Below are 13,682 nucleotides of genomic sequence, written 5' to 3'. Positions count from 1 at the left end.
ATGTCATTGAACTGTGTAAGTACAAAACTAAAACCCGTTACCAACCAATTCTATGTGGATTTTATACCAATTGTCAATTCAGGAAAGGATACGAATCTAGTTCAGCGACCAATTTAATTTGAGATTGATTTAAAAATTTAATTTTTTAAAACGTACATGTTTAAGGTTTCATTCTACCAAAACTATTTCTTGAAATATATCTGTGACTTATCTCTTCTGTATTTATGATTTTAAATATTTTTTAATGCAAATTTTTGTTTTTTGATAAAATGTAATTTGATAAAAAATGGCTACAATATTTTCAATAATTTGAGATGCCCACATTATATGAAAGAGTGTTCTCGATAAGTGAACGATCAAAAGTGATCCTTGCATTCCCAAAGGTAGTGTCACAGGTTAATAGCAGCAGTCAATGCCGGGTTCGGAGCCCTCGATGTGTATTGAGGGCTTCTATTTAAAGGTATTTAGAGACTTGTCGACTCAACTTACTACATATTTTTTATATAAATGCGAGTGAGAAAATCATCAAACTTCTATTGCAACGTAATGTATTTTAAGTAACGAAAGCAATCTTCATGCGATAGAAAATGCAAATGCCATTTGAAGGATTAGGGATATATTTTATAATAAATATTTTTAAAAATTCTCATCGAAATAACGGTCCAGCCACAAGTGGTTTCATATATCATTCTATAAAAATCTATTAGGTTATATTCGTATAACCAACCTAAAATCAACCTAGATCATCAACATGAAACTTTCGTAATTACAAATTCTAATATTTTAATAGTTGAATATTCTAAATTAGCCGCATGACTAGTCACCTAAAATTAAAGCAATAAGGAAAATGATTTCAGTGCTCTCAACACATTGCAATTTACAGCGAGACAGTATCCCTACGGAAAAAGGAGGCATCTTAACGACTGAGGATTTCAAAATTAAGGTAAGACTCAATAAATATATTGATGTAGAATTTGAATCATTGAATGTAAAAAAATTTAAGAAAGTAAATAAACAACCATATGCAAAATTAAGAAATAGCCTTGGCCCGATATGGGCTATTAGTATGAACTAACAATTTCACTATTATTTTACAAATAGGCAGAGGTCCAATAGCACTTCATAATTTAGAAATAGTGTCAACAGCTTCGGGCAGTACGTTATATTCGAGTATCTTGTTGAGTTTTAGGTCGCTACCCTTCAAATGTGGTTGAGATAGAATCAAATAGCCCTTAGCTATGTTGGATCGCCTCTCCTCAGTTTATACAGGAGTTCAATAGAAATTCATTACATGCAATGTTCCTTATTGAACAGTTATCTTAGAATCGTTGATATAATGATGCATAAAATTGTATAACAAGCTTATATAAATAAAACGTAGTCGTGAACATTTAATATTCTAATGATAGGAATACTGGATAGAAAGTTATTTGTATGCTGAAGTCTTACATTCATTAACGATAAAAAATTAAAAATTTAATAAAATTTAAAGACCACTACAATAAATAATATGCCTAATTAATAATGGAAAGTAAGGACAGGTACGTTTACGTGTGTGTATGGAATAGATACGTTTATTTTATGGTTTTTATAATACATATTTCAGATTTGGTTCATTCTTAATTGATTTTTTATTGAATTGAAACTATATGAGTATATTCACACACCATGTTCAGAAATGAAAACTTTATTTACCTATTAAAGATATATTATTTTTGAATATATCAAAAAAATATAACAATAAAAAAATAAAGAATATAACAAAAGATTTAAATCAATTCACACATAATATTTAATCGACATCAGATCATCAGCGCATGTTTTACAAGATTCCATTATATAAATACCTCTTTATCAGTTGGATTTCCAGTGACCGGTCGTGATGGAAATCTTTGAGGGAGGCTTTTGTCTAGCAGTGGACGTCCCACGTCTGAAACGAACGTACGAACGAACAGTTGGATTTCACAATAATTAACATGTATTTTAATATCGAGGCTATATTCTAAGTAGTAATGTCATTGATTGTTAAAAATATACCTATATTTATGATAAAGGCGAGCTTTTATATTTAATCATGTTTTATACTTATAAACAATTTGTATTTAACCTCTTCCCCACTTTATACCATCCAAATATATTAAATATTAAGTGACTTATTATTATACATTTCCCTTATTTGATAATTTCTTAAAGTACAATGACCTTTGCCTCTAAAACGTTTAGGATCGTAGAGTTGTATGTTTTCACGTTTTTCGTAAAATATGAATAAGTTTAAGTTTTTATGTTAAAGTCAAAGTTATTGCTAAATGAAATCTATACCTCATAATTGTAATGTGGAAAGCTGAAAGGAGCTAAAATTTAAGGCAAAGGTCTCTTTTATAAATTGTAGTTACATCTTTTATTTTATTCTTACACTTTTTATAGTTGTTTTATATTTGTTATCTGGCAGTTTGTTAAAAAGTATAAGTAATTAACCTCATCATTAATGAAAAAATCCTTCTAGTTTTTTACCACTTAATCTTTAATCTAAGTGGGACAAAGTAAGAATAATTTGAAATAGGCCGGGAAAAGAAACAATCAAATGTTGGTTGACATTTATTTATTAATACATCTGATATGTTACATATCACTTGGAAACAGTTCCTCTGGGTTCAAAGAAGTAGCATTCATGGAAAGCGCTGCCAAGAACTCCAGTGAACACCGCTGGATAGTTATATATGAGATATTTATTCTCCTCGTTAGCATCTTGAAAGCCGTGAGTATTTCTTCTACACTCGGACACGAAGAAATCCATGAAAACTCTGTTGGCCTTCACAGCGTTAATCGAATGTGCGTAATTTTTTGATAATTTCCATTCAAATGAACTTTTTTCTGGATGAAATTGCACTGCGTAGAATGGATATCTGGAAAATATTGAATTTATGAAATAACTATACCAATACTACGAATAAGAAAAACATATTTCAGGAAAAGAACCTTACTATCGGCTATTTTAATGCTAATAAGAATATAAAAATACTCCTTTTAATATCATCTTCACTACAAAAAAACTCACAAATAGGACACGATTTCTGATTATGATGTTTTCTGATTTCAATACAAATCGTCTGAGGATTACTAACATAAGCAAGCATTGAAACTAAGGCATGCAACAGAATATAATCATCGCAAAGAACCGGGCAATGTCGATCTTCTGTGGGGTTGTAGTATGTGAGCTGGACCAATTCCTGCGAAAGTGTGCTCGACTCGTTCACTCAAAAACGCTTATTAGGCTTTTTTGAATAGTCAAATCGAAGCCTTTTTTTAAAGGAAAATGGGTGTTTAAAAAATAGTTGTTTAATGTTAATTAACTTGAAACTATTAAAAAAGACATAATGTTTCTTATGATTATTTTTGGATCACCCCGCATAAATTATAGCAGATTATTTTCTTTTGATTCATGATCGAGCTACTACCGATATCTTACACTTATAAGATACACATATTCATTGCATTATCAGATTACTGTTAAAACTATGATCATTAAATTTTAATATTATGATCCTGAACTTGTCAAGACGGATTTATATAAACGTCGTATCTTATCATTTTCTTGTTTAAAAAAAATTAGATTTTGAATGTACTGTTTTAAACAAAGGTATTAAAATACCAAAGTACACCATAAATTGTTGTGTTGACTAGTATGTTAAGCATATTTTTTCGTTGCATCCTACTACAACAATTTTTAATAACGCAATGTAAGAACATCATCACGAAGTTCAGACATAAGTCGCAATACGGCAATAGGTATTCTTCGAAAATTAAAGACGTCGTAACCAATATAGAGGCCTTTTGATTAAATAATTTTATTTTACAATTGCTTTAACGTAGAATAAGCACGAAATGAACTCGGCTGCCTGCAGAAGAAGGGTTTTATGGGACTTTGATGCTTAATTTTAAGCTTTTTTTTAAATAACATAAAACTTCGTTTAACCAGGCAAGATATATATATAAAGAAAATATTATACTATTATATATTCATCAATTATACATCTTTGTGAATTATAAACGATGATTGTTTGAAGTCATATAATATAAAAAATGAAATGAAAAAAGAAGACAAAGACGGTAACAGCTACACACCTCACCTCACCTCACATTAATAAATTACACCTACAACCTAGAAAAATACGTTTAGCCTAGGTATAGAAACTTTATATTAAATTCTTACCGTCTATGCTCGTATGTTGCAATAAATTTAATATGATTATCGTCATAACCATAAGACGTCGGCCGCCAATCATTTATTAAATTGAAGTTTTGTAAATTCTGAAAAGATTATCATCATGAGATGTAAGAAAAGCACCAAAATCTTTATAATAACTTTAAATCACGTCGTAGATATAGTCCTTTAGTCCTATATTTTCCAAATAAGGTTCAATTGCCCTCAGCTTCGCTCTCGTGGTCATAGGATACTCTCCTGGGAATAAGAAGTTTTGACCTCACTAAAAAGTAGGCTATATCACTCTCTTGCTTCCTTAGTGTATATATACATACCATACATATATTATATGGTATGTTTTTTTTTGTTTGATATATACCAAAAAAAAACCATATCACAAAATAACTTTCGCATTTATTATATTAACGATGTACTTACGGACTCGAGTATGCAATATCGGTGATAATTTACAGTGACATTTTCGTTTGCCAAAACGTGGATCATATTTTCTGGAACATCCCTAAACATTTTGCTGTTACGAAAGTCTGAAACGGATAAAAAATAAAAAATAAATATCTACCGAAAATACAGGGTTAAAATATTTATCAAGTGTTTTAAAGATTGAGACATTCCATACTACGCAGCGGCCAGCGACCCTACCTCTACGAATGTTCACGGGCGGTAGTAATCTTAACATCAGACGAACTACTTGCTCAGTTAACCGCTATCAGATAAAACAAAATAAAATAAATAAATAAAACAATTCTTTGGTAGGTACCTGAATCAAAGATTAGTGGTAGATTAGTATAAGAACGACATGTTGACCTGTTTTCTACCGTTCCTCTTCCAGAAGCCAGAATTATGATAAGCTGGAACCCTAGGCATGTGCCAAAAATAGGGAAATAATCGCCTGCGTCATTGAATTCTTGAGCTATCTCGTAAATATGCTGAGCAGCATCAGCATAACCGTTTGATTGGTTAAAAAATGTTGCGCCGCCGGGAAATAACACGCTGAATTAAAAATAAAACTTGCGGTTTTTATGACTAATTAAATAGAAAAAAATTGCTTTAACTTTTTTGTACATATTTTGTGTATGTTGAACAATTAGGTTAGAACTTTCTACTAAGAACTGAATAAAACAACACAACTCGCTCTCTTTTTAAAGTTCGATCGTATAAATAAAATAATAATTAATTAATTAAATTTATACATTGTGTCTTACCCATTAATTTTTTTCATGAGTTCCTCGTAATATTTTCTATCTTTACCTATTCTGCAAATAAACATTTTGATTAACTTAACCTATACATACTTATGATAAATCACATATTATACTTATGTAACTATACCTAAAACCAGATCTTTTGAATGGAACTTCTAAGCAAACGTAACCTGGTAATTTTGTGCTCTTATGTATGTATTTTTATTCTTATTTGAATAAAAATTACTTTACAAAGATATTATGATTCGAAATAAATCTACTCTATACAAGAAACTTACAAAATAGGCACTACTCTCGCACCAGATTTTTCTACATCTTTCACATATGATGCCGCAATATAACTTGTATAATTCTCTTCAGGGAATTTTCCATGGAGATAAAAGGATTGCTCTTGTGATAAGACCCCTATAATGGGTCGTTCATTAAGTTCCTGATATGCAACGCTTACATCTTTCACTATAACTGCACATTCACAGCTTAAAATTGAACAGATCAAAAAAAGAAGAAAACGTTTCATATTCATTATTTCTGGCGAATCAATGCTTGTCCACTGAACTTTACCTTATATATCAATTTTATCGGATCAAATGATCGTTATCACTTAGTTAACATAAATCTGTAATTATATTGGTATTCTTAATCTAATGAGGGTTTGAATTTGTAAAAAGACGTAGATAACTTGAAAAAAATCTCTACAACAATGAATAAAATAGGCGAGGAGAAGAATCCAAAAGCAGTTTAATTCTTAGAAATAATAAAATCACATAAATTGCACTTAGAAATTTGATACAGTACAGATAATAGAGTTTAAGGTAAATATTATGTAAGTTAACAATTATAGCAAATTCTTACTGTACAATGACCATAAATAAAAATCCGTTTTTGTTGCTATATATTTATTTAAACATATTTTATTTGAGATAATGACGTGTTGAGATAATCGAAAAATAATACGTAAGCTACTTTCATAGAAGCTATTTCAAAAGCTCGCGTACAAAATAAAATTAAAGATGTTGAAAATCACATAAATGAGGTTTTATAAGCAGGCGACACTTATATATTTATTGTTTGATTTAACATTTACCAACAGGCGAACCACTAGGTCAGTTGACCGCTGTGACATAAAATAAAATATTTACAATTCCAGTAGACTAAAAACTTAATTTCATTAAATATATTCTAATACATCACATTAACAAACAAAGCAAAACGATTATATAAACTTGACAAACAACGCTTGTACTATATATAAATAAAATGTATCTACTTATATTTACAATTTCCGTTTACACAATATAACTTATAATCTTATCTTTATAATTAAACAATTGATTACTCATGTATCTTTAATTTAACTTTAAAAGTGCCGCCTTCCTATAATAACAAAAAACATTTGATACATTATTAAGACTACACATATGCAACAAGCATGTTTTATGTATAACTAGCTGCGCCCCGCGGTTTCACCCGCGTAAATCCGTATCCCGTAGGAAAATCGGGATAAAAAGTTGCCTATATGTTATTCCAGTTGTCCAGCTGTTTACGTACCAAATTTCATTGCAATCGGTTCAGTAGTTTATGCGTGAAAGAGCAACAAACACACTCACACATCCTTACAAACTTTCGCATTTATAATATTAGTAGGATCTAAGAATACATTAAAAAATTTGATGAATCAATTTTTATATTTTATCAGCGTTGAAAGATCATAGTCTACGTCTGTCCAGAAAAAAAAAATTATAGTAAATCAGTCTTATAAGATTCATACATATCATGTTTATTATTATTAATTAATACTTCTTCAGATTCTTCCCCTCTAGGCTCAAAGAAATAACACTGTTGATACGCGCTCCCGAGCGCGCCTGTAAACTTGGGCATATAATTATAAATTAAATATTCATTTTCTTCTTTGACACTCGAAAACGTATGGTTATTCTTTCTACATTCATTAACGAAGAAATCCATGAAATACCGATTTGCCTTTATAGCATTCATGGTGTGAGCATAGCTTTTTGATAACTTCCACTCGAAGGCACTTTTCTCGGGGTGAAATTGAACTCCATAGAAAGGATACCTGCAATTACATAACATTATTATATTTACGGCAATACTATAAATAAAGTATTCTAGAATTTAAATTAGCCTTGCCTTTGTCAAATTAATGATACATCGATTGGATAACAATTGAATATTCACTACTACGATTTAATACATAGTATAAAACACAGTGGTTTTCTCTGCACCTATGTCCGTTTGTATGCTTAAATCTTGTTAAACTACGCAACGGATTTTGATAGGTTTTTTTTAATATATAGAGTGAATCAAGAGGAAGGTATAAGAAATACTGTTATTTTTTATGTTTCTAATGTGATGTCGTTAATTATCAGTTTTTTTTTCCCGCTTACATTGCAAACGCAGGCTGAACCCTACGAGATTTATAAAAATAATTTACTAATTATTTGTACACATTGAAAGGTCCACAGAAAACTCCGCAATCGTACGTCTATCTACCTCTTATGGATATCCCACAATAAAATTTTTCGTCATTTACTTTTACGACAAATATTGGCTAATTTTCGAAGCGATTTTAACCAATACACCATTAATTCTTATCCAATTAAATAGCTTAAATACATTGTTGATTTAATATAAATCTATATGGTCCTTTACAGCACAATTAAATTAACATTATCGATGATATAATTAAAGATTTAAAATTGAGTGACGTAGCGCTTGCGGCGGTACTGGCCGGACTGGGCGGTAGTATGTATTTATATTCAACGTTCACAGTTTTTTTGTCGTATATTTAGTATCAGCATTGCACCCGTGGGAAGTCGGGGCGGATCGCTAATAGTTTATAATGAAAATACTTTTAAAATGTATCACCTGATATGTTCAACACTGGCGATAAAAGATGTTCCATTGTCGTCCTTACTATGTGATGTGATATGCCAATCCTTGGTCAAATTATGTGAGAATAAATTCTAAAACAAACAAAGTAGGTATTTCATTTCAGACAATTTTATAGAAGCGATTTTCGTTCAAATTTCTCAAGTTCGTTCGTTCGTTCAAGTCTCTACCTAACAACACACAAAATCAACCCAATTCTATGACAAAGCCATGATTGCAGGATAAGTAAATGTTAACGTTAACATTCGAGTATAAAAAACCCACTTAATAATAAATGTTTTGAAACTAAATAAACATGATTTAATTATTTTGTTCTATTTATATCCGATTCAAAAGGGTACTTACTTCATCGATAATACAGAATTGGTGAGCATTAACAGTGACATCTTCATTTGAAAGGATATGGATAACATCATTAGAAGCATCCTTAAACATTTTACTGGTACGAAAATCTGAAAAGAAGAGACATATGTATCATTAAGATAAGAATCATAATATACTAATTGTGACTGTTATTTACTAGGTAGATTTAACTATTAGGGGTATGAAAATTGTCTCAGCAGTCTGTGCATATTGTGACTTGAAATCTTAAAGTTAAACGATAAATCAGAGATGGACATGGACATATACCTTGATATCATCAAAAAATGAAATTTAAAGTGTAATTAAACGTGTGACATAGAATTGAGATATGAGCTACGACGATAATTTATTCTTATATTGTAGGTAGTAGTATATGCCTACAAATGATTGAATCAAATTGTTGTATCGTACAATTTATGAAAATATACATTTTTATGTTATTGGAGGGCAAACGAACAAATTGCCTGATGGGAAGCAAATGCGCCGCACACATACGACCGTAACAGTGTTACGAGTGGTGTCTACCAGAGAAGAACAAGAAAAAGAAGTATTTGAACGTGAACGAGTGTGATCAAGCAAAAATTCGTTATTGGTAATCGATCGATTATGTGAACTTTTAATCAGCTCTTAATATTTTATTCATTTATTTTTATTTTATTTATTTATTAATAACAACATTTTACTTACCCTTTGTAAAGTTAAGAGGCAAATTCTTGAAAGAGTAACACTGTACTCTATTCTCTTTGCTTCCGCGTCCTGACGCAAGGATTATAAGTAGTTCAAACCCCAAACATGTACCGAATATCGGAAAATAATCCCCAGCATTGTTCATTTCTTTAGCGATTTCATAAATATACTCGCCGGCGTCAGCAAACCCATTTGATTGGTTGAAATACGTTGCTCCACCAGGAAGCAGAACACTGAAAATATTTTAAAATATATTCTATCTGAAAGTTTTCACCCGATGTTAATTTAAAAGCTTAAAATTTTTCGAATAAAAAAATATATATACCCATTAATTTTCTTTAAGAGATCTTCATAGTAGGCGCGTTTTTTTCCAATCCTGAAAATAATTGTTGCTCATATTATTTTATGTGGTTGAGGGATATTACACATATCGTAATAATGCAAAAAAAATGTATACGTTCTCTCGTAAGGAAATTTGAAAGTCTGCAATTTATCTACTTTTTAATGTTAACGTTTAGAAGTCAGCTAGTATCTACTTCAGAGAACTATAAGATTATTCGCTTATATTACCTTCTAATAAGAAAAACACTACACTTACAATTTCAGCACTTAGATACCTGGATGACCGAGCTTTGCGCAATATTTATTGTATTTCTTAATTTAACATGAAATAACAAAAATATTAAAATCCATAAAAATCATTTCAGCCTTTTCAGTAATTCGTATTATCCTATCTTATTAATATTCTAAACGCATAAGTTTGTAACGATGTATGAATGTATGTTTGTTATTCTTTGAAGCAAAAGCTGCTGCACGTATTTTGACGATATTTGGCAATAATGTAGCTTACGAACTAAAATATCTTTTGAAAACTATGAAACCGCGCCGAATATATACACTAAATAATAAAAACTATTTACTTACAATATTGGTACAACTCTTGCGCCCGCTGCTTCCACATCCTTCACGTAAGACGCTCCTATATAGCTTGTATAGTTTTCATGAGGAAATTTTGAATGAAGATGTCTTGACTGCTCTTGTGATAACACTCCGATTATCGGTCTGTCATTTATTGCCTCTTCAGTTCTCGTCTCACCACCTTTACAATAGGATAAATATACCGCAATCAAGAATATTAAATTCTTTAAAGTAACCATTTCTATCCAGCCGTTAGGGAACCCACCCACCAACCTATAACAACAACATACAAAAAATTATATCATAAACAAAACATAAAAAAAACTACAACCCGATATAGTAAAACACTAACCACACGAAAAATATACTCGACAAATCGTTAACAAAACAAATTTTTATATCACGTATCACACAAGATTTAATTTCGACATGCATCAGGTTAAAGTACGACTAGATTACTAAATATAAATAACACCAACATTCAACGCCAAGTAAACGCACGCCGTGCTTTGTACACATATATTACTAACAATAGATTTTCTATATTGGTCTCATTCTTTATCCAATTTTATCGCGACAAACGACACAAGGAAGCCCAACGGAATCTTAATTAGCAATATTATCTACGACAAATATTTGTGATAATTTTTTCTCAGATAGCAATTGAGTTCAATGGTTCTTCTCTCAGTCGGACGATAGTGATAGTGAAATTAGTCAATGTCGATGAATTGTATTGAAATAGGAATAGAATATAAAGGGATTTTTAAATTATTTGAGGCACGTCAGCATATTCATGTCATTGGAATACAGTTGGAATCTTGTTTTATCAAATTGTGTTTAGACACATGAACCTTGAATTAAAGATATTTGCAGATAGGTTTACTGTTTTTCGGTGAAGCAAAACATCGTGAGAAAACCGGCATGTCCAAGAATCAAAAGTTAGACGACATGAGACATCTGCCAACCCGCACTTGGCCAGCGTGGTGGATTATAGCCTAAACCCTCATAGGCCTGTGTCTCAACAGTGGGAATGTATGTGGGCTGATGATAATGATAAGTGTTTTTAGACTGTTTCAGAATATTTAAATTGCTATTTAACCGAAATTCAACTAAATCAATATTATTAGATATTATTATTGCGTATAATAATATTATTAACTTCTTACCCATGTTGTGTATTTTCTTGTAAATAATCAGGTCTCTGACTACGGTTATCATAAAGAAATAACACGTTTTAATCATCATATATAGTGCATTTGCCACTTAAAAGAATACGATAAACATACGACAAGTTCATTTATCATTTTACTATATTTCATCCTGACGTTTTAAAAACAATCAATGCAATGCGCGCATGCGTGGATGCGGTTTTTTAGAAGCCCCCTTAAATACCCAATGGGCAAAGATGCTGAAAGGTTGTTTGGTACAATTTAATAAACCTTTGAATAACGAAAAACTAAGTTTTTTTTACGTTACCGTCGGCAATGGAACTGGTGGGACGCATGATAGTAAGCGCTACCGCCCATGAACATTTAGAGGTGGTTAAGGTCCATTGCAGACCTTACGCCTCTACAAATGGATTGCCGACTTTTTGGGAAGGGATTAAGAAAGAATTGGCGATATAATAAAGGAAAGGACTGGGAAGGGTAAGGAAAAGGATATGAAAAGGATATGGGCCCAAAAAGAGAAGTTAAGTGTATCGTAACTTCTCTTTTTTGAATGTTTGAACGAATAATTGCGCTGGTAATTCGTCTGAGCGACCGCCACCACCTATCAAAATCTTCTAAGGGGTGAGAGATAACTATATATACTATTATAGACTGAAGTGTTTGCTTGTTTGATTAGCTACTGTATTTTACTGTTGCTGTTGTATTGGTTGCTTGCTCATCTCAGGAAATATGGGTTCCAATTGAACAAGTATTTTTATTTTGAATAGTACCACTAAAGAGGAGTGCTCTACGATATAACGCTAGGACCAATTGTAATAGGACAATGAAAGTTTTCGCAAAAGTGGGAAACAAATATTCTTCTGAGAATAGACGCAGCTGTATAGCTCTTAATATGTTATTTATGTTAGAAGAGATTATTTATATGAGAAGAGAGTTATATACAACATTTGTATTAAACATACACAATAATAATCTACTCAAATAAATATACAAGACAATATACACATTAACTTACAAATATACACATATATTATCAATATCGTCGCATGTCCATATTTATTTGCTCCTCTCTTCTCTTCTTTCCCATCCTGCAGGGACCCGGGCCTCCTAAGTCATACGAGGGTTTAGGCAAACATCCACCATGCTGGCTAAGTGGGGGTTCGCAGATGTCACATATTATATACATATCATTATACTATAAATACATACATACAATAATACACACATATGCATAGACAATAATACGTAAATGCGCCGAAATATAAGCAGTTCAGAGAAAGTGTCATCGCAAGGGAATTTCAAAGGTATTTAGGTATCCTTACCTATTTATTAAACCTTACCGATAGATAAGGGTAAGTAAATAATTTCAAAAAAGCAATTGCAACAAAAGATTTACCAAAGAAGTATGTACGTTGGACAGGAATACTAAGTAAGCTTGTCCACCGAACGAAGGCTAAAGTTTTCAATTCGCAAAAAGGATAATTTGTTTTAAAGATACATAGGAGCAGAGCTGCAATGATAATAAGCGAAACGATTACACGATTATATCAAGACATTGAATCAATTAAAAAAGTGCTATAACAGAAAAGTCTAGTGCCTTAGGTATCGTATACATAGGTTTAAGTCATCGAGAGCAGATTGGCAACAGTGCAGAATATTAGAAATTTTAAAATAGTGCAGAATATCTATGAAAAGAAAGCCATCCATTACCAATGACCTATGGAATACATCAATGCTCGGTGTTAGAACGAATATTATTCTTAATCTATGTGAATAATATCCATGACATTGGTCTACATTGTGAAATCACCACAGATGATACATGTCTATTTTATTTTGGATCCTGCATAAATAACATTATTTCACAAGCACAAGAAGACCTCAACAATTTATAAATGGTTTCAGTACAATCTCTTTACTATTATTATATTAAAAACGTCCTATGCTGTTAAAATATAAACAGAAAGAGTTTCAAATAACACAGAATAAAATCATTAAAATATTATATCACTGTAATAATTCTCACAGCGTCACTTAAAATTTACAAAGAAAAAAAACTGATGAACATTAAACAATTATACAAATATGCAACAGATATTCTAATCAAGAATATTTATGAAACAAATATGCAAAATTATACTGCAATAACATTCATAAAAAAGAAATTAACATATACCAGACGCAACACGAAAGATCTATTACTACCTATAG

The 13,682-nt window shown here is 31.1% G+C and overlaps 2 protein-coding genes across 2 annotated transcripts; both read right to left on the bottom strand.

Moving 5' to 3' along the window:
* Window positions 1-2,626: 2,626 nt before the first annotated feature.
* LOC119828177 (gamma-glutamyl hydrolase-like) lies at window positions 2,627-5,947 on the bottom strand. The gene is made up of 6 exons (XM_038350276.1): window positions 5,703-5,947; window positions 5,425-5,475; window positions 4,980-5,212; window positions 4,640-4,746; window positions 4,211-4,308; window positions 2,627-2,903 (listed from the first exon to the last, which is right to left on the bottom strand). The coding sequence occupies exons 1-6, from the start codon at window positions 5,945-5,947 to the stop codon at window positions 2,627-2,629; spliced, it is 1,011 nt and encodes a 336-aa protein (XP_038206204.1).
* Window positions 5,948-6,994: 1,047 nt separating this feature from the next.
* On the bottom strand, window positions 6,995-10,804 carry LOC119840852 (gamma-glutamyl hydrolase-like). Its single transcript, XM_038367628.1, has 7 exons — window positions 10,655-10,804; window positions 10,309-10,575; window positions 9,710-9,760; window positions 9,385-9,617; window positions 8,680-8,786; window positions 8,311-8,408; window positions 6,995-7,498 (listed from the first exon to the last, which is right to left on the bottom strand). Exons 1-7 carry the CDS (start codon window positions 10,735-10,737, stop codon window positions 7,162-7,164), a joined length of 1,176 nt encoding a protein of 391 aa, XP_038223556.1. The 5' UTR covers window positions 10,738-10,804; the 3' UTR covers window positions 6,995-7,161.
* Window positions 10,805-13,682: the final 2,878 nt, after the last annotated feature.

Source organism: Zerene cesonia, chromosome 7 (assembly GCF_012273895.1).
Source record: "Zerene cesonia ecotype Mississippi chromosome 7, Zerene_cesonia_1.1, whole genome shotgun sequence".
In the NCBI taxonomy this organism is placed as follows: Eukaryota; Metazoa; Arthropoda; class Insecta; order Lepidoptera; family Pieridae; genus Zerene; species Zerene cesonia.
Note: the sequence above shows the minus strand (reverse complement) of the source record. Positions and strands in the feature narration are given on the sequence as shown.

Bases quoted from the DNA above. Each gene is read 5' to 3' on its own strand.
- LOC119828177 (XM_038350276.1), bottom strand. From the start codon at position 5,947: ATGAATATGAAACGTTTTCTTCTTTTTTTGATCTGTTCAATTTTAAGC. The intron at 5,213-5,424 runs GTAAGACACAAT...TTTTTAATTCAG, and splicing joins CTCATGAAAAAAATTAATGG to CGTGTTATTTCCCGGCGGCG. The intron at 4,309-4,639 runs GTAAGTACATCG...TAATCTTTTCAG, and splicing joins GATATTGCATACTCGAGTCC to AATTTACAAAACTTCAATTT.
- LOC119840852 (XM_038367628.1), bottom strand. From the start codon at position 10,737: ATGCATGTCGAAATTAAATCTTGTGTGATACGTGATATAAAAATTTGT. The intron at 10,576-10,654 runs GTTAGTGTTTTA...TTGTTGTTATAG, and splicing joins TCGAGTATATTTTTCGTGTG to GTTGGTGGGTGGGTTCCCTA. The intron at 7,499-8,310 runs GTGATACATTTT...ATGTAATTGCAG, and splicing joins GCCAGTGTTGAACATATCAG to GTATCCTTTCTATGGAGTTC.